This window comes from Chiloscyllium plagiosum, unplaced genomic scaffold (assembly GCF_037043375.1).
Source record: "Chiloscyllium plagiosum isolate Xiang-an unplaced genomic scaffold, Cpla_swu_hap1 HiC_scaffold_4, whole genome shotgun sequence".
In the NCBI taxonomy this organism is placed as follows: Eukaryota; Metazoa; Chordata; class Chondrichthyes; order Orectolobiformes; family Hemiscylliidae; genus Chiloscyllium; species Chiloscyllium plagiosum.
Genome location: NW_028270142.1, coordinates 16560309 through 16581486, shown reverse-complemented (window position 1 = coordinate 16581486; position 21178 = coordinate 16560309). Strand labels below are relative to the sequence as shown.

At 38.5% G+C, this 21178-nt stretch overlaps 1 protein-coding gene across 1 annotated transcript in view; it reads right to left on the bottom strand.

Annotated features, from left to right (window-relative positions):
- Positions 1–21178, bottom strand: part of LOC122549388 (uncharacterized) — a 510886-nt gene that overhangs the window by 425150 nt on the left and 64558 nt on the right. Inside the window, exons 4-5 of the mRNA XM_087985979.1 lie at positions 9517–9587; positions 4234–4369 (exon numbers count right to left, since the gene is read on the bottom strand). Of these exons, the coding sequence (XP_087842105.1) occupies positions 4234–4369; positions 9517–9587 (207 nt within the window). The remainder of the gene's footprint in view (positions 1–4233; positions 4370–9516; positions 9588–21178) is intronic.

Below are 21178 nucleotides of genomic sequence, written 5' to 3'. Positions count from 1 at the left end.
CTTCCAAGTATTCCACAATCTTATAATTGCACATCCACTAATATCATTTATTGTATCCGTTGTTCCCGATGCAGCTTCCTCTACATTGGGGAGACTGGGCGCCTCCTAGCAGAGCGCTTTAGGGAACATCTCCGGGATACCCGCATCAATCAATCACACCACCCCGTGGTCCAACATTTCAACTCCCCCTCCCACTCTGCCGAGGACATGGAGGTCCTGGGCCTCCTTCACTGCCGCTCCCTCACCACCAGATGCCTGGAGGAAGAACGCCTCATCTTCCGCCTCGGAACACTTCAACCCCATGGCATCAATGTGGACTTCAACAGTTTCCTCATTTCCCCTTCCCCCACCTCACCCTAGTTCTAAACTTCCAACTCAGCACTGTCCCCATGACTTGTCCGGACTTGTCCTACCTGCATATCTCCTTTCCCACCTATTCACTCCACCCTCTCCTCCCTGACCTATCACCTTCACCCCCTCCCCCACTCACCCATTGTACTCTATGCTACTTTCTCCCCACTCCCACCCTCCTCTAGCTTATCTCTCCACGCTTCAGGCTCACTGCCTTTATTCCTGATGAAGGGCTTTTGCCCAAAACGTCGATTTCGAAGCTCATTGGATGCTACCTAAACTGCTGTGCTCTTCCAGCACCACTAATCCAGAAGTCCACAATCTTATCCTTAATAATGGAATCTAATATCTTAACAATGAGTGAGGTCATGCTAATTGGCCTACAGTTTCCTGTTTTCTGCCTCCCTTCTGAAAAAGGTGTGTTACATTAGCCATTTTCTAGTTGTCTGGGACTTTTACCGAAACAGTGATTTCTAAAAGATCACCACCAATGCGTCCACAATTCCTCAGCTGACTCCTTCATTACTCTAGGGTGTAGTCTATCCGGTCCAGGTCATTTATCCACTTACAAACCTTTCAGCTTCCTCAGCATCCTCTCCTTAATGATGACCACTGCACTCACCTCTGCCCCCTGACTCTCTTGAAGTTCTGGTATGTTGCTGGTGTCTTCCACTGTGAAAACTCATGCAAAGAATCTCATTAGTTTCTCCACTATTTCTTTGTTCTCCATTACTACTTTTCCAGTCTCATTTTCCAGCTGTCCAATGTCCACTCACCATATTGTATGCTATTTCTTTTGCTTTTATGCTGTCCTTGACTTCCCATGTAAGCCAGGTTACCTTGCCCTTCCTTTGATATGTTTCTTCTTCCTTGGGATGAATTTCTCCTGTGCTTCCCAAATTATCCCTAGTAACTCCTGCCATTGCTGTTCCAATGTCTTCCCTCCCAGCCTCGCCTTACAGAAAAATACAAAAATCAAAATTCTAGGTGATCCAGTAGAATTTGTTATTACAGCCTTATCAGATAAACATTGTTTTGCCCTGCAATGCTTTGTCAACTATGCAGGTACCAAGAAGATATCAGAGAGGTTACGTGTAAAGAGTGAACGGGAATAAGTGATTACATGTTTTTAATATACTGCTTATGTTTGTCTACATTTTGGCATTCCATTTTCGCCAAAAATTCAGATGTTATGAAGGTTTCACATGTAATTTTTTGAAAGATTTGAGATTTGAAGGATTACAGAAGATGCATTTTTTTTCTAGCATTGTGCATACCTGTACGTTTTGAAATAAAAACAAAGGTCACTTTGGATATTGGTGCATTTTCGTTAACAAGGCATTTCTTAGAAATCACATGGCTTTAACTAATTCTGAGGAAGGGTCACCAGACCCAAAACATTTACTCTGATTTCTCTTCACAGCTGCTGCCAGACATGCTGAGCTATTCCAGCAACTTCTGGTTTTCTTTCTAATTCACAGCAGTTCTTTCAGTTTTGACTTTAGCGAATTACTGAACTTGTTTTCTAGAAGCCACCCACCTGGGCTTATAAATGCCAGGGAGTTAGTTTCTGTTTAAATATTTCCATTTAAACAGTGTTCTGAATGCAGATGGAGTTAGTGTCCAACCTGCTGAAATAAAGACAATACGCAGATAAGCTTTCCTGTCTCTGCTAAAATTGTTCTTGTTCATCAGTGTGGCATCTCTTACACTCACTGAGCTGCTTCATGCTGATGGCTCTGACGGAGCTTGTCTCGATATCTCATGAACAATTGCATCTATGGTGATCCATTGGAGGTACATATATAATGTATGTAATCAGTCCACAGGAGCCAGAATACCAGAACAACAGCCATTTGAAAACATCTTATCCTGTTGTCTTCAAAATTGGACAATTATGAGCCAAGAGTTGTTCAAAGTGAACCTCTACAGATAAATTTGTCTTCTTATTTTCCTTGAGGTGGTATGAACAGGCAGGTATTATGAATGGGAGATATTTATAATTTCGCATCTTAAAAAGTTTGTTAATTAGCATAGTTTTGATAAATAAATCTTATTTTCACGTAAAATCAATAAGTTTATTCATTTCGAAGGGATATTTTCTGATAAATCTTTTTATTTTAAACATTATATATATATAGCGTATAACTAGCCTTATTGGAAACTTGGTTATACATTTAAATTTTACTTGTGACTGGCAGAGCATTGGTACAACAAGAAGACAGTGGACTCCTCCAATTTCAGTCATAACATGAACAATGTAGACAAAATACATTCTATCATTTAATACATTCACCAAAATCCAATTTTGTTACCATATAAACTGCACTATAGTTTTAGTTCAAGCACAATAGTAGATAGAGGTGTAATTAAAGTGGATCTTGATTGTTTAAAGTATTATAGTTGTATTATGTATTGACTATCAGTTAAGAGACAAACGTAGAAATTATGCTTTTTATGACAAAGATTTGTGATTGAAATATGTGATATTTTCCTCACTTTTAAAATGACTGAAAGTATTTTATTTTATAACTAAATTTTCAATGATTTGTAACATTGCAGACCTTGCAGAAGAATGTGATATCTTACTTATATTACATTCATTATATTAGGTCATTCCAAGGAAGATCATGAATTTATGGGGTATTCTAAGGGTATACAAATGTTGCAGAATAGTTTAGCATACAATTCATAAAAATGAAAGCTACAGAAAATTCACACAAATAATCATTTTAAATGGTTCTTTAATTTTGGAACTCAAAGACTAATGATCATATTGCATGAAGAACATTAACAAAATAGTTTAAAACAATACATTGAACACAAATGAAATCCTAAACAAAAACAGAAAATACCATAATTGCACAGCAGTTAATATTTTTGGATATATTTTTAAAAGTGGTCCACAAGTAGGACACTGGCACAGAATGTATCGCACAAAAGGTCCCCAGGTTACAAACAGGTTCCATTCCTGAATACATACGTAAATTAGTTTGTTCATAAGTTGAAACACAATACAGTACAGTATAAAATATCTGTTTAGTATTACGAATAAATGTTTTCCTATGTTGGAACCTTAACATTAACCGTAAAATGGGATCTTGCTTGTAAGTAGGAGCATTCATAAGTCCTGAGTCATTAATCGGGGACCTTTGTATAATGAATAGCCAGGCAGCCAGCGCAACATCTGGCATACGTACATGTAGTTAACTTTGGAAATTTTTAAGTTACTCTACTTCCATAAGGCACGCGGTTACAGTCTTTGCGCATGAAATTATTAGAAATCACAGATTTGTGGCAAACTACTTATCCCCTATTATAACGATGAAATCAGTAAAAATGTTCAGTCTTACTCAACCAGGAATAGCTACATTATTAAATGATGTACCAAGTAATACCGACTGAGCAATCTCCCTAACTCTGAAAAGCAAATTATCCATTTGTGGTCTCTCATTCCCAGGGAATATTCAAAAATTGCAAATTTTCCAAAATAATAAAATAAAAACTGATTTGTTCTGATGATTATGTTCCTCATTTAATATCATGTGAAAAACTCAATCTTTATTTTGGTATCTTTACAATTGCTGAAGTTGCTGAGAGAATTCTTCCATTTTATTGGCTGACTGGCCTGTCAAAAGCATACCTGTCATTGGATGCAATCAATCTCTTGTAGATGGTTCCAAATAGAAACAAACATTGAAGATGAGAAAATTAGAAAATTAATGCTCTTGAGCCACTAAACATTTATGGATAGATTTTTGTGGTCAATGGTGACCACCATTCATTAACTTGCCTTGTTTCCATTGCCTCTAACTGATTTGGAAGGTATTCATGCACTTTCTGCTTCATGCAATTTTCTTTGAATAACAGAACTAAACATACCTCAGCCTTACTTAGACGACTGTCACTTAACACTTCCTTTAAGTCCTCAGGAGGCTTTTCAACCATCTGATCTCCAGCTATGAATTGGGACTTTAAGCTTTCCAAGTGGGACTTTGATGTCTCTTCTGATTTCTTTCTGTTGGGTATAAGGATGTAGTTCATAGACAAAATAAAATTTTGATATTTACCAACAGTTCATGAAAAATTTACAAAAGCAAAATTATAGCAAATGTAAATTACTTTGTCACAACAGGTTACATGTAACTCAGACCACTCGTAATGCAGGAAGCGATGGGCAATCGAGCACTAATAAACATACCACTGTGCTAACTGGCCCCATGAGCCAGTAAATTACTTTACTCATTAAATAATAATTAACATTCATGCACAGCAAAAGATTTTAAATACAACAGTTCATAAAAAAACTGGATCTGAAACTGTACCTGCTTGTAGTTTCTACCATATACTACTTCTCCATATCCTGCTTCATTCTGTAAATCCTCAAGATTAAAAACCTCATTAACATTAATCTTCTCAACACTTGTTTATCTCTGAATATTTCAATATCAAAAGACAACATCTGTAGCATCAATCTCTACATTTTCAGTGCCACAATATGCATTTACAATGTTCGTTTCAACTTTAAATATTTCATTATAGACCACCTTAGAACTTCTTTCCTCTTCAGCCAAAACAGAGAGATTTCTTGCTGATATTACCCAGTTGTTACATTTTCTGATGTTTTTCAAGAAGTATTTTGATGTTGTTGTTGTTCCCATGAGAAGAATATTCAGTAGGTCATGTGACTCATTATTAGCATGACAATCATAAACTATAACTTGTCCAGAAGACCGAAGGTGGTTCTTTTTACATCTCAATGTCAATATCATATTCTGGGACTTGTTTTTCATCAATTTGAAGGGCATAAATCAAAACATTTTGAAGCAATTGATCTCTTTCCTGCAACACTGGTTCTTCTTCCATACTATCACTCTGTCAAATTCTCACTCTTGTCTCACCTTCTCCTTATCTTAGTGTTGCTTGACATTTTCTAACATGTTCCCTGGCTCTAAATGCTGCCTGCATACCTCTTTCATTGAGTAATGGTGTGAAGCTTCTTGGAATATAACTTACATAAATCTTACACAAATAAAATATAACAAAAATTAAATACGAAAGAAAAGTCTGTATTTGTGACGAAGATTCATTTCTGGAATATATTCTTAGAATTGCTTAAATCAGTGAATTTATGGTGTTAGCAGAGACACAGTGTAGGTAAGGCTAAGGATCCTCAGTTATGATGCCAAAGCCACCCTGACAGAAGTGTTTAGACATCATGTCCCTATGATATACTATTCACCAGTGGTATGAGTCCACTAAGTTTGGTTAAGATTGGCCCAAAGACCTCAGAGGGGCTTGTTGTAAATTGGGCAATTTACAATCTCCCCCCATTCCCATTAATTAGTCACAAATAACACTTAACCCACCTAATATTAGTTAAGTTAAAATAATATGATACATTCATTTCCTTAAACATGCACTCCCTAAACCACAAGTGTAAGATAGAGTTATTTTTCAATAAGTTTGGCTTGATTAAGCAAATGAGGATAAAATTGATATTTTGTGCAATTGTGGTTAGTTGTAAAACAGTTCTTGTAAGGGAAAGAGCCATAAATTATTGTCCAGATCAAAAGTAATATGTGCAACTTTTTGGTTGCTTTAATGGTTCAAGCTAATATGAATTGTAAAATGTTTTGAAGTAAATGCTTCGATTCATTTAGTTTTGAAACTTAAAATATATAACTAACCAATGGGAATATATATCTAACTATATAACTTTCTGGTATTAGGTTTTGTGATAAATTTTGCAATCTTATAGTTGTTTTGAACTTTTTAAATGTACCAGTTGGAACATTTGGGAGTATAGCAAATCACAAAAAGGTGACACACACACTCTAAGCAGGTGGCCACCTTGTCCAGGTAGAGATTTGGTAAACAAAGGGCGAGCTATCCCAAAGGGGCTGACCTTATAAAGTGATTGGAATGTCAAAGAATGAACCAGGAGACAGATGGAAAAGATATCAATAAAATGGCCATTGCTTTTAAAGAAACTGATTAGGAATTGGGCAGACACTACCTTACCATTCCAAAATTGGCCATGAACTGTTCACGCACTAATAAGTCAATTAGAAATTAGGATGTATCTAATCATGTAAAGGGGATTGTGGATAGCAGAGGCCAATACATGATGTTTCTTGGTAGGTTTGTGCCCCAAACATGAAGACTAAAGATAGAAGAAAGTGGTCAATAAAACAGAATAAGAGGCACGTGCTCAGGCAACTAGTGTCACAAACTGGTATTCCAACGTGAACTGGCTTATGCCCGAAACGTTGATTCTCCTGCTCCTTGGATGCTGGCTGACGTACTGTGTGTTTTCAGCACACACACTGGATTGACCAAAAAACTGCTTAACAAAACAGATTTCTTTTGTACTTTTCCAAAAAACTTACTAAAATTTGTGAAAACCTTTGAAGACGTATTTATGTCTGGAATATGTCTTGAAATTAATCAGGGCTAATAGACTTTTAGATTGGCTTTCTCTCACACTCAGTTTATAACTATAATTGATTTTGGTATTCCAACTTAAGTTAAAGTGCATCCCAAAGTCTTATACTAGCACACTATGGTCACATTGCATACAATCTACAGGACACAGTGCAGCACTCACCATGTCTCCTTCAAATGTATCTTCCAAACCTACAACCTTTACCCACTGAAGAAAGTCTAAGACAGCAGTGATTTAAGAAAACCACCAACTGCAAGTTTGCCACCAATTCATACATCAGTGTGACATAGTATTACACCACCAACCTTTCACCATTTCTGTGTCAAAATCCTGGAAATTTTCTGAGCAGCACTATTGGTATATCAGCATTACATAACTGCAGTGGTCAGGAAGTTGGCTCACAACTGCTTTCTCAACAGCAATTGGTGTTGGGTGACAAATGACTACTGAGCCAGCAACGCCAAAACCCGTGAAACAAAATAACAAAAACGTTGATAAAACTGCAGCTTATGCAATGACAATTATTAATTATAAAGGCAAAATATTTATTTGATGTTTAAAAGTTAAAATAAAGACTACTTTCCTCTAATCTAAAAGTCCAGTCTTCTCACACAAGTTTTGAGAGCTAAGTTCAGTGTGAAATCCGGGTAATACACATTACTGATTAAATATCCTGTTACATCTGAAAGCATTTTCATGAAAAATGTAAAGATAGAAAGCAGTGTGAAAATATTGCTGAACTTAAATCATAATTTAAAAGTGGTATCTATTTTTAGCATGCAGTGTAATTTCATTGTCCAAGTGTTCCACATTCAGAACAGCTGTGAACCATTTAAAATTACTATTATGAATACTATACAAAACTGAAATAAATAAATAATCTCTCAGGATACAGAATAGGTTATGTGGCGTGACCAACAAATAGCATTTCTGCCATTATCTGAATCTTTACCTAAATGATTAGCAATCAGAATTGAAAGAAAAAGAGAAATGCGTAAGCTTTGTTGGCTACAGAGTCAAGGGTAGGTTTTTTTATACTGCCATTTTATTCTATTAGCATGGTCTAACAAAATTAGGTATGAATATGCAGTAATAACATGCAAATTGGTCCCCCACAATTGCCTCAAGGCAGTGGTCTTTGCCTTGCTAAGCTCAATTCCTTCTACATTATTACAACAGATAGGCATAATTCATCAGAAAAATTGTTCAACCTTATTGCAAATGCCTAGGTAGTAAAACCATCAGTTGCTGTTAACCAATGTCTGACAACAGAATGCTAGTTTCACCATTTCCAGTTCCCTGCCACTCCTACACTTATGTATCTCCCTTGGGTAATGTTAGACACTACACTTGAGCCTGTCAAAACAATTAACCCCTCTGTTAATTAGAAAGAAATGTCAGGTGCACAGATGGTACAAGCTGGCATGCAGCCATGCAGCCAACTGTTCCTGAAAGCAGCTACCCTGCTGCTGACAACTGTTCCAAACTAGCAGATGTCAAAACTTTCCAGCTGAGGAAGTCTAAACAACAGGGAAAGCTCTATGGTTTTACAACCATTACAAATACTTCAATAATTTCATATCAATTTGACTGGTATTATATTAACTGATCTTATATAAATATGGCTAGGAACATAATTGTACTAATAACCCTTACATCCTGCAACTGACAATTTGGTTAAATATGCCCTTTGTTGTTTTTAAAAATATTAGAGTTTAAAAAATTGCAGGGCAACAGTGAAGTGCCAAACTCTCTGGAAACCGAATTAGTTCCATCCAAATAAATTCAATACGAATTCCAGAATGTGCCAGCTTGAAGATGAAATTCAGATATGGGCCTCATTTATTGATGATGATGAACATTCGGAGGCTAATAGGTATTCTGCTGATGGTCCTTGGTGAAGCAGATCAACTGGCCCTTGTGCTAGCCGAGGGGTAGGAAGAAAGGGATTCCAGTCAGGGTCAAAATAAATAAGCCAAAAGTGGGGAATAATTTCCACATGAGCTAAAGAGCACCCACTTTCTTCTTCTAGACCAAAGAAGAAGAAGAAAAAAACTAAAATAAAAACATAAAGTACTGGAGAAACCTACTTTGTTCCAAGGAAGAGTCAAAAATTCAAAACTTTAACACTGTTTTTCTCTCCACAGATGCTGAGTTGCTCCAGCCTTTCTGTTTTCCAGATTTCCAGTATGCACAATATTTTAGTTACAATTAAGGAAAAAACTGAGATGTTCTTTGACCGATTATTGAACAACATCCAGCAATTCATTTAAGGGTGATTTGCTAGGTCAAAATATATTTGGTTCAACTAGGCACAGCATGCAACCCTTCTTCAGAACTGATCACTGGACCCAAAACATTAACACTGCTTTCCCTCCACAGATGCTACCAATATTGCTTCTACAGAGAGTTGGTGCATAGAAGATGGACTAAATGGCCTCCTTCTGTGCCGCAGCAATTCTAACAATTCTGTAATCCTATGCTATTTTGAATGATGCCATTCAATCCAATGTTTTCAGCAATTTCTGTCTTTTCAGCAATTTCTGTTTTTGTTTCTGATTTCCAGCGTCTGCAGTTCTTTGGTTTTTTTTTAGGTACAGTATGCATTGCACAAGTCGTACCTATTTTTGTTTCCATTCCAGTGGAGCACATTGAAAAGCCATTGGATTACACAGCTTGACCGAAGGCAGACAAAATGTCTTTAACTCTGTACTTACATAGTTGAACAACGAAGTGCTGGTTTCACAACTTGCTCCAATGGAATACTCCTCAAGTGAAGGGAAGGAAACTACAATACATAAAAAGAAAGGAAATATGGTTAGCAGAAATAAAGGGTACTTCCCTTTTAAGGGTTTTAAAGATTCTCATTTCCAGATTTTGTCCATGAAGCATGATAGACAACAGTTCCCTTTAACATTGGATTGAATGGCATCATTCAAAATAGCATAGGATCACAGAATTGTTAGAATTGCTGCGGCACAAAAGGAGGCCATTTAGTCCATTTTCTATGCACCAACTCTCTGTAAAAGCAATATACCTCATTTCACTCCTTCAACTCCAGCAGATTCTTTGTTTTCAGATAACAATCGAATTCTCTGTTGAATGCCTCAATTGAATCGTCCTCCACCAGACTCTCAAGTAATGAATTCCAGATGCTTGCCACTTACTGCATCGGCTTTTCATGTCACCATTGCATCGTTTTGTCAATTACCTAATATTTAGGCCACTCACTGTCAATCCTTACACAAATGAGAACACCCTTTCCCTATGCATGCACACCTCTCATGATTTTGAACACCTTGATCAAACTTCCTTTCACTCGCCTCTTCAACAAGGAGAAAAAAGTCCCATCTTCTCCAATCTACCTTCATAACTGAAGTTCCTCATTTCTGGAACGATTCTTGCAGATCTGTTCTATTGTCTCTCTAATACCCTCACATCTTCACTTAAGTGTGGTGCCCAGTACTGGACGCAATATTCCTGTTGAACATGAGCTAGTGTCCTCCACAAATATAACACAACTTCCTTGTTTTTATACTTTATGCTCCTAGTAATAAAGCCCAGGATACTGTAAAGTTTCTTAACATAAATTAACCACTCTTGCGACCTGCATGCCGTTTAGAATTAGACACTCTATTTTATATTGTCTCTCTGCATTTGTCCTATCAAAATGAATCACTCCTCTGCATCAAATTTCATCTGCCATTTATCCATTGATGCCTTCAATTTACCTATGTCCTTTTAGAATTGTGTGCTCTATACTAAGATAGCGATCATTTAATGGGAAAAACTGCAGGAAGCTGCAATATAAAGGGATTTGGAGTACTTGTCCTTGAACACAGAATGCTAGCATACAATGTCACAGATAATCAGGAAGGCTAATGGAATGTTGGTCCTTCTTTCAAGGGAGTTGGAGCATAAGAGTAGGGAAGTCCGACTGCAACTGTACAAGGTTCTTGTGAGACCACATCTGGAGTACTGTAAGCAGTTTTCATCCATTGTTTTTGTCATAGTGTTCATGGATTGAATGCTGTGATTTCAAGACAGGTGTAAACTTGTCAAATGTTTTTACCCAGATTAGTTTCAGGTCAATCAATGTAAAATTCAAGGAAACCTGTTGGCTAATTCTTTACAACCAGCACATTAATAATTTGGCGGAATGAACTGTACCGGCCTGGCAGTTGTGGTAGGCTGTTATAGTGTCCTGATCCATGAGCTGGGAGCCTTGCGTTCAAGTCCCAATTACTCCAGAGTTGGGTAATTACAGCGCTGAACGGGTAATTATAAACTATCTATATTGGTCTGGCAATTCCATCTTCTCAAATTCTTAAATATCCATTGATGTGATGAAAAGACAACGAAGTCATTCACCCCTCTTTGCCTGATGAAAACATCTCTTGGTCTTATTTGTACCCCATCAAAAAACTTCAGCAAATTAGTTGCATGCAAGTTCCTGAACAGAAGTTCCATGCTTGGTTTCCAACATAACTTTGTCCTGAATTACAACTTCTCGAAGCCAGCCCACCATTAAGGTTAAACTGACAGAACTGTAGTTGCTTGCCTGTGGTTTATAGTTACCTAGAAAAATACTGAAGTGTAACAGTTTTTTTAATCTCAACTACAATATTAGTGCATTCCAGATGGCATCACTTTGAATTTGCTCCAGATATACACTATGCTCTCATTTCTCTTGCTAAATTTAGGGCCAGCTTACACTTATGTCTTGAGCAACCGAAGACGCAGTCAGCTATAGTGCCATGATAAAATCAGGGATACTTAAGGGGCCAAAATTAGAAGATATAGGCATTTCATACTGTTGTGGGTTGGAAGAGATTACATAGACAGACAGAGATGCCAGGTCATGATGATATTTGCAAACAAGGATGAGAATTTTAAAATTAAGACAGGGTGATGGTACTGTTTTTAAGAAATGTGTTTGGTTCTGTTTCTCTTGCAGCGACGTATTGTAACAGTGCTGCTGAGATGTCTCCTTCAGACATTTTCATGAGTGGGTGGGGTCAGAGTTCCCACAGACCCAGGAAGGGTTTAATTTTATTTTCATTTAGTTGAGAAGGTTTCTGCTGGCTGCTGGAACTAAATGTTTGAGTTCTCTGCTGCTAGAATGAAGAAACAGCACGTGAGTATAATGCCTGTTTTGTGAATTGCATTTTTGCCAAAAGGTGTGTACATGGGAACGTTTGATGACAAGTGGCTAAACATACATTCGTTTGTTAAGTGTTTCAATGGAGTCAAGTTATGCAAATTCTTCTTTTTGTTTTATTTTAACTGTATTGTAAGAATAAAATGTGTTTTGATTAAAGCGACTTACAATTTCATTTTCAAAACTATAAAGTCATAAATCACACACCAGGTCATAGTGCAACAGGTTTATTTGAAATTGCAAGCTTTAAGAGCACTGCTCCTTCATCAGGTGAAGTCTTCTGACCTTGTCCACCACAGTCCAACACCAGTACCTCCACATCAAAATATAAAAGTTAAGGTTTAGGCTATTTCCATAATACACTTCAGGGAATCCAGTCTGGTCTATAACAACGGGGAACCAATGTAGGCATACCACAAAGCAAGAAGGGTACCATACCAAACTTGAAATGAGTTAATACATATGGGCAGTAGAATTTTAGAAGACCTCAAATTTGGTGAACAGAGAAAATGAGGGATCAGCTAAAATGTATTTGAAGTGTAAAATCTAGAGGTAATTAAAGCATGGATGAGAGTTTCAGCAGTAAATAGGCTCAGGCAGGATGAAGTTCGCTGATGTTATGCAGGTAGAAAAAGGTAGTCTTAGTGAAGTCACAAAGCTCGCAAATAGCTAGTTTAATCTCAGACTGTTGCCAGAGAGAGATATGGAATCAATATAGAGAGTTTGGGAAAGGGACTGATAACAACTGCTTCAGATTTCCCAACATTTCATTGGAAGAAATTTCGGCTCATCCAGTACAAGATATTGGATAAGCAACCTAATAATTTTGCAACAGTAGAAAAAACAAGTGTGGTAATGACAAGGATACCAGTGTTTACAGGAAAACTAACACTGTGCTTTCCAATGATGTCACCAAGGGGCAGCATTTGATTTGGAGGAGGGAAAGTTTACATTTGTCACAGTCTCGCTCCTTAGGCTCCATGTTGAATGTGGAGCCTACAATGTGGAAACAGACCATTTGACGCGACAAGTCCACACCAGTCCTCTGAACAGCATCCCACCCAAACCCATCCCCCTACCCTATCCCTGTAATCCTGCTTTCCCATGGCTAACACACCTAACCTACACATACCTGAACACAATGGAAAATTTAGCATGGCCAATCCAACTAACTTGCATATCTTTGGACTGTGGGAGGAAACTGAAGCACCCAGTGGAAAAACCAAGATATGGGGAGAATGTGCAAACTCCACACATTACCCGAGGGTGGAATCGAATCTGGGTCCCTGGCACTTTGAGGCAGGAGTGCTAATCACTGAGCCACCGTGCCTTACATAAACTATGAGTGTCCTACTAAAAGCCCTTCAATCACATCCCTATGCAGAATAAAATTTCTTCAGAGCTGTGGTTTACAAATTCTCACACGTTCTTATCCTATCGTGCCAGGAGAATCAACTCTAACCTAATTTCACACCTCATGCCTTCAATCATTACATTCAACCCATCTTCAAAAAAATCTCCTTAAAACCATTTATTTGACATTGTCTCCAATCCTGCAGCGCTTGCAATGAGGTCAGTCAGATCATCCTTAGAAAATATGAGTTCCCTGATTGGGGCTTTTAATCAAATCCAGTTAGGGAGCCTTTGGCTGACAAATAAGAACAGGAGTGTCAGACATCCTGTTCACTCTGAGGGCTGGCTCTGAGGGAGCTGGATCAGTATCATGGACTCTCCATATGTTCGTAAAGGGTGACTTGGTGATAGGATATCAGCCTCTGTCGAGTTATTTCCTATCCTTGCTCTAGCTCCTACTCAAATATGTATTCTTCCCACGGCATTTTAAATAAAGTTGGGGTGAGTTGCATGGTTAAAAATAGAACAATCTACACCCATTTTTATATTGTAAAGATGGCTTCCTATCTACATCATAGTCCAAGCACAAACTGCAAAAAATCTCATTGAAGCCACCTGTACCTGAATAGATGAACTGGCAAAGGGATTTCTGATACATCTGACAATGCTTCTGAATTGTATCATTATTTTTTGTATTTCCCTCACCAAAACATATGGGTACAAAAGTATGTTAATTGGGAAGCTTGTCATTTTAAAATTTAATTCCTTATTTAAATTTTCACCACCATTGTGAAATCCATCACACAAAGTAGTTTATACCATTTAATAACCATCTGAGCAATAAAGTAAGTTTTCACATCAGCAGTCTGATATACGAACAGAGGTTTAAGGTGACAATCTACAACATGTGTAAGCTTGCCCTTTTTGGTGACCTGACAATGCACTTAGTATCATCTACTTGAATAATGCTGTTTTTACTACTACAATCAATTTATTCCAACTAATGATCATCAGGCACTCATAAATCAGCATTAGATCTCAGTTACTGAGTTGGTGGCTTCCACAGATAAAAGTAGCATTCCAATTCTTGGTTAAATATTGGCATGCATTGATTTTAATTAGCCTAATTAGTTCATTATGTTCGAGCATCAAACAGCTCATTTACTGCATTCCACTACTCTAATGGCATATGGTAATGAAGCAAATCAATTAGCAACCATAAAGGAAGCCATTAAGAAGTGTAAACATTGCTCTGTCAGTTTGTAAAAAGCATAAAAACACAGCAATGATTAACAATTTTGTCAGTTACATGAAAATTCAAATCCCATTGCAGCATATTGCTGAATCTGCATGTCAAGGAGAATTTAAAGTGGAAATTTATTGAGAATCAGCTTAGAAGGTACAGCACCTCCCTTATGTTGTTCAGGGCAAAAATTATTTATTCTAATTTATAATTAAAATATAACCCAATTATCCCAATACTTTTATATCAATAAATGTTACTTGTATCAATTGATTCAAACCCACTTATTTCTATTTTCTACTACAATATTAGCTCATCATACAACAAACATTAAAAATCCACACTGACAAAAGGAATAACAAAGGTAGACTAGTAAGATTTTCTTCGTTCTTTGATTCACGTATACACTTTATGTGTTGTCACGCTTTCCCAATTTTCTGGGCATATCAACAGCTAAGCATGTCCACATTTCTGGTAATGATCACACATAATGTACAAATGAAATTTTAGCTTCCTCTGCCAAATTCTATAAACCACCAGGATGAATTTGTAGTATGGGTGCAGTGTCCCTACTCACGGCTAGAGGATCTGGGTTCACCCCTCCTGTATTGCAGATGTATCACAACTCATAAAGTAGGTTCATTAGTTATAAAAACAACAAAGCCCGGGACCACATATCAGAATTATAGATTTTTCACATGAAGCAGATCAAATGCAATTGATCAGTTGAGCTACTGGGCCAAGGAGTGGCAGATGGAGTATAATTTAGATAAATGTGAGGAGCTGCATTTTAGAAAGGCAAATCAGGACAGCATTTAAACACTTGATAGTAAGGTCCTGGGGAGGATGGCTGAACAAAAGAACTTGGAGTGCAGGTTCATAGTTCCTTGAAAGTGAAATCACAGGTAGATAGGATAGTAAAGGCGGCGCTTGGTGTGCTTTATTTTATTGGTTACAGCATCGAATATAGGAGTTGGGAGATCATGTTGCGGCTGTGCAGGACATTGGTTCGGCCACTTTTGGAATACGGTGTGCCATTCTGGTCTCTCCCTATAGGAAGGATGTTGTGAAACTTGAAAGGGTTCAGAAAAGATTTACAAGAATGTTGCCAGGGTTAAAGTGTTTGAACAATAGGGAGAGGCTGAATAGGTTGGGGCTGTTTTCCCTGAAGCATCAGAGGCTGAGGAGTGACCTTATAGAGGTTTTAAAAATCACGAGGAGCATGAATATGGTAAATAGACGAGGTCTTTTCACTGAGGTGGGGGAGTCCAGAACTAGAAGACATAGATTTAGGGTGAGGGGGGAAATATTTAAAAAGAACCTAAAGGGAAACCTTTTCACACAGAGGATGGTGTTTGTATGGAAAAAGATGCCACAGGACGTGGTGGAGGCTGGTTTAATTACAACATTTAAAAAGCATCTGGACAAGTGTATGAATAGGAGGGTTTAGAGGGATATGGGCCATCTGCTGGCAAAAGGGACTAAATTAATTTAGGGTATCTGCTCGGCATGGATAAGTTGGACCGAAAGGTCTGTTTCAGTGAGACTTCATTAAGAGCATTATAGAACACAAGACCAAGAACTAACAGATACAAGTTCAGTTTTGATGCAGTCTAAATGAAGGCATTAAAAAGAGTGCAGAAAAGATCTATGACAACTGTTCTAGGAATGAGGAAGTTCAGTTAGGAAGTTTGGAAGATTGGAGAAGTTAGGATCATTTTCCTTTTAAGAAAAAAAGACAGAGAAGTAGCTTAAAGAGTTATTCAAAACTATCAGTGGTTCCAGAAGGTAGATTGGAAGAATGATCCCCATCCATAAAAGGACAGAGGACGTTCTGTGCTGTATATCTCTATGACTCTACGACTCTTTGACTTGAGAACATAGGTGGGAAAAAAAGTCAAAAGAAGCAAAAGCAATGAAAGGAAAAACATTTTTATGCAGTGAATGGTTAAGGTTTGAAACAATATTGAATTAGACCATTATTTAAAAAGGGAGGTAGTTATGAGAGAAGGCGAGAGAATGATACTAAATTCATTGCTAACTTGGAGAGTCAATGCAGACATTACGGACAAATGGCCTCCATCCGAGCGACAACAATTCTGTGATACTCTTACACAAAGAGAACAAAAAAACAAAGAACCGCACAGGAACCGGCCCTTCGGTCCACTGAGACATGATGGCTTTCTGAACTAAAAACCTTTTCTTCTATGTGGTCCATATCCCTTTACTCCCTGCCTTTTCATGTATCTGTAAACTTAAACATTACTGCCTCCACCATCTCCTCTGGAAGCTGATTCCAGGCACTTACTGTCTATGTAAAAGAAATTGCCTCTTACAACTCCCTTAAACTTACCTCGTGTTACCTCTGTCCCTGAGTAACTGATAGTTCGACTTGGGAAAAAAGGCACTGACTATCCATGCCTCGCACACTTCAGTAAACCTCTATCAAGTTGACCCTCAGCCTCCTACATTCAAATGAAAGCAAACTAGGTTTGTCCAACTCTCCTCGTAGCAAATACCCTCCATACCAGCCAACATCTGGTAACCCATTTCTGCACCCTCTCAGTCTGGTAGTGTGGCAAACAAAACTATACACAATATTCTAGATATGGCCTAACTAAAGTCCACACAGCTACAACATGACTTACCAGTTTTTATACTCTATGTCCCAAACGATGAAAGCAAGCCTGCTATTTACATTCTTGGCTTACTCATCCTCTTCTGTTACAACTTTCAGGGAACAGTAGACGTGTATGCCAAGATCCATCCAGATGTTGATGCTGTGAGGTGTTTTGCCATTTACTGTATACATCCCTTTCCTTAGGTCTTGCAAAACACATTACCTTGCGTTTGGCCAAATTAAACTCCATCTGCCATTTCTCCACCAACGTTTCCAGCTTATCTATATCCTGCTTCATCCTCTGGCAATCCTCCTCACTATCCGCAGCTCCCTCAATCTTTATGTCATCTATTAACTTATTAATCAAGCCTCTATATTCTCCTCTATATATGTGTGTGTGCGTTTGTGTGTGTGTATATATTACAAACAACAAAGATCCCAGCACTGATCCCTGCAGGACACCACTGGCCATAGATGTGGGTTGTTATTTGATTAAAATGAGCAATATTTGAAACATGGACAGACGTCTTTATAGTAAAGTTTTAAAGAAAAGTCCATGTTGATAATAAAGTGTTGCAAAATATCTTGAGTGGAACTATCCTGTTGTGTTCCAACCTCTGCTGTCAAAAACATTTTTCAAACTGAAACAAGTGATGTGAATAAATGTATCAACTACACCTTTACAAACACTACCAATTCAGACCTGACTAAGGAAACTTCAAGAATCCATAAAAGAATGAAAATAAATGCTTTAACTGAACCCCTGGCTTTTCTAAACAAACAGAAATAAGAATGTTGTCCACAATACTATCGAGGCTTTTGACTGTCACAGAAACAGGTGCTCGAACTTCTAAATCCCCAAAGTCAATAAACATAAAAATGAGGAGCTGTGTAGATATTTGTACAGTGGGAACTATAATTCTCTTCTGATCAACAAGATGGTGATGAAAAATAGCACAAAATTTACAAAAATGAATAAAATTAGGGAACAACTTTGCATAGATGTTCTACATACATAATCTATGAACTGTTGACTTAATTGATTGGTCTAATGTGACTTAGTATGATTGTAGAAGAAATTTAATAGTTTTCTCAAACTTTCTGAGCTCTACATATTACCAAAGTTAGCCATCCAAGAAGCGAAGGAAAATAAACTTGAAGTTTCAGCAAAAATGTTGCAACAGATCTTCTTTTCAACATTTCAGCTATTTAAACATCCTGGATGGTTACCATTGATAAGATACATAAGTGGACCAGTCACACAAGTACTGTGGCAACAAGAACCGGAGAATGTTGGGAACTCTGCTGTAAACAATTCAACTCCCCAACTCTCTAAAGCTTTTCACCATTACAAAGCATTAATCACAAAAGTGATTGAATGCTCTCCCACAATACTCAGGAAGCTAAACACCTCTCTAAAGTTTCTCTCTGAAGTAACTCCACAGGCTGCTATCCTGTCACCAAGTCCAAGTCACCCATTATTTACATGCATAGTCCTTGACATTGGTCTGGCTTCTTCAGAGCCAGCTGTCAAAGTGAACAGAACCTCTGACACCCCTGTTTATATGTGTCAGCCAGGGCTCCCTGATTGGACCAGTTAACAGCCCCAATCAAGGAACTCATATTCTATGACATTCACCTGGTTGACCTCATTACAATCACTGTATCCCTCCTCCTAGTCTGGGGATGTAGGTCTGTTGTTTTTCTTGAAGTTTCTCCTAAGGCATTTTTACACCAGATCCAATTCCTCAACTCAGTCTCGGATACAGGCAGTATGTACCAGATCATAGCCCGCCTCTTGCACCAGAAGCATTTTGAAAGAAATTCATTCTCTTCTTCAGGCAGTAAACAAATTGAGACTGCAACATCCATTTTGTCCATCTCCGCCAGCAGCTCCGCCACATTCATGGAAATGGCCTCTTCCAAGGTTTCTTCAATGCTAGACAGAGGGGGTTCCATGGGTTCCAACAGCCTTTCCGGCTATTCTGAGGAGCCGGATTTGTTTTGCTCCTGCCCTCTTTGTGCGTTTATTGCTTTCATGTGGTCCATGTGCTTGCACAGGACTACCATGCCCACTTGAACATTCTACATCACAGGACTTGACCTTGCATCAACCTGCCTCCTTACCATGCAGGACTATTCCCCTGGTTTCGACACCAAACTTCAAACCCTGAAATTAACTGCCTCTATCACTTAGAGAGGTCTTGTGTCCAACACTGCCGTTCCTGATGCCATTTTATTCTCCCCCAGGTCTGGAAAAATTAGATTTAACTTGGTGCAGAATCTTCTCCCCACTACCAACGCGACTATGTCTACATCCAATCCTGGTGACTAGACATAACTTCTTGCCAATGTCTTCATTTGAACACCATGGATAAACCTGGTAGAACAGGACAATCACTCTTTCTCACCACAATAAAATGGTGTCCTTAGGGTAACCTGGTCTTGCTGGATCCAGAAAGGTTTCAATTCTGGTTGTGAAGGCCCTTTTGTTTCCCCCATCACCACCGCACTTTTAGTTTTATCAGGACTGGATCTTTTTGTGTCCACAATCTGATATTGTCAGCAGTGACTGGAAGGGTGTCCACAAAGTTTAAAAACGGACTCTTCCGGTGGTGCACTACCTGTGATGTTTCTGGCAACAGAAGGAAGCTCAAGACATCCACATTTGCTACTTGGCCACCCAGACGATGTTCCAGCTTAGTATACATTTTGAATGAGAGCCCAATGCTGAATTCAACCTTAAGCAATGGGGAGCAGGGCCCTGCCCTTTTTGTGTAACCATAGCAGGGGTTTGTGGTTTGTTATTATTACAAGTTTATGTCCATTGGTTGAAATTTATCACACCAAAGATGACTGCCAAACCTTCCTTCTCTATCTGGGTATATTTGCACTCTGCACTCCTGGGCATTCCTATCCATTGGACCATCTGTGAGTCAATACTACCCCGATACCATACAGGGAGGCATCACACATTAGTATTAGATTTCGTTTGGGATCACAGTGTGCTAACACTATAGACAATGACGGTTGTTTCTTCACTTCTCTAAAGGCTACCTCTTGGGTATGAGGCCATTTCCAAGGCTGACAATTTTTCACTAGCAGATGTAGGTGTGTCAGGCTGGGCTACATATAAACTTTCTGTAATAGTTCACCAGCCCAAGGAAAGACCTAAGCTCTGGCACAGACATGGGATCGGTGGCACCTTTGACACCCTCACTTTAATGGAAGTAACCCAGTCTTGTCAACTCTGTAGCTCAAAGAAGTCACTTGGAGTGCCTGGAACACACATTTTTTTCCTACTAAAGCATACATGTGCCTTGGAGAAATGACTAAGGACTATGTCCAAGTTCTCTAAGTGCTTTTTATTGGTCTTCCCTGTTATTAGCACATTATCCAGATAAATGGCGACCTAGGGAGACCTTGTCGAATATTCTCCATCATCAACTAAAAAATGGCACAGGCTGAGGATATCCCAAATGGCAGTCTCATATGTAGTTACAAACCTTTATGGGTATTAATTGCAATACACTTCTGGGAATCTTCTTCTAACCAGGTACATATGGTTGCTGGCTAGCTTTGAAAGGTCAGCTCCTCATCCAGCTTTGCTTATAATTCCTCTGTGCAAGGGATTCAGAATTTATCCAGCTGCAAAAAGTGGTTTATCTTTTCTTCAAAATCCCACAAAGGTGAACTGAACTGACGGGCTTTAAAATCGGTATGATCAGTGCTGCCCATTCCACAAACTGGACTAGTCTGATGTTTCCTTCACTTTCCAGCCTCCTTATTTCTGCTTCTACTTTTGCCCATAAGGCAATTGGCACTGGGTAGGCCTTGCAGAATCATGGAATTGCTTCCTGGTCAACATGCAGTATGGTGGCTCAATGGTTAGCATTGCTGCCTCACAATGTCAGGGACCTGGGTGCAATTCCACCCTTGGGTGACTGTGTGGGATTTGCACATTTCCCCCATGTCTACATGGGTTTCTTCCTGGTGCTTCAT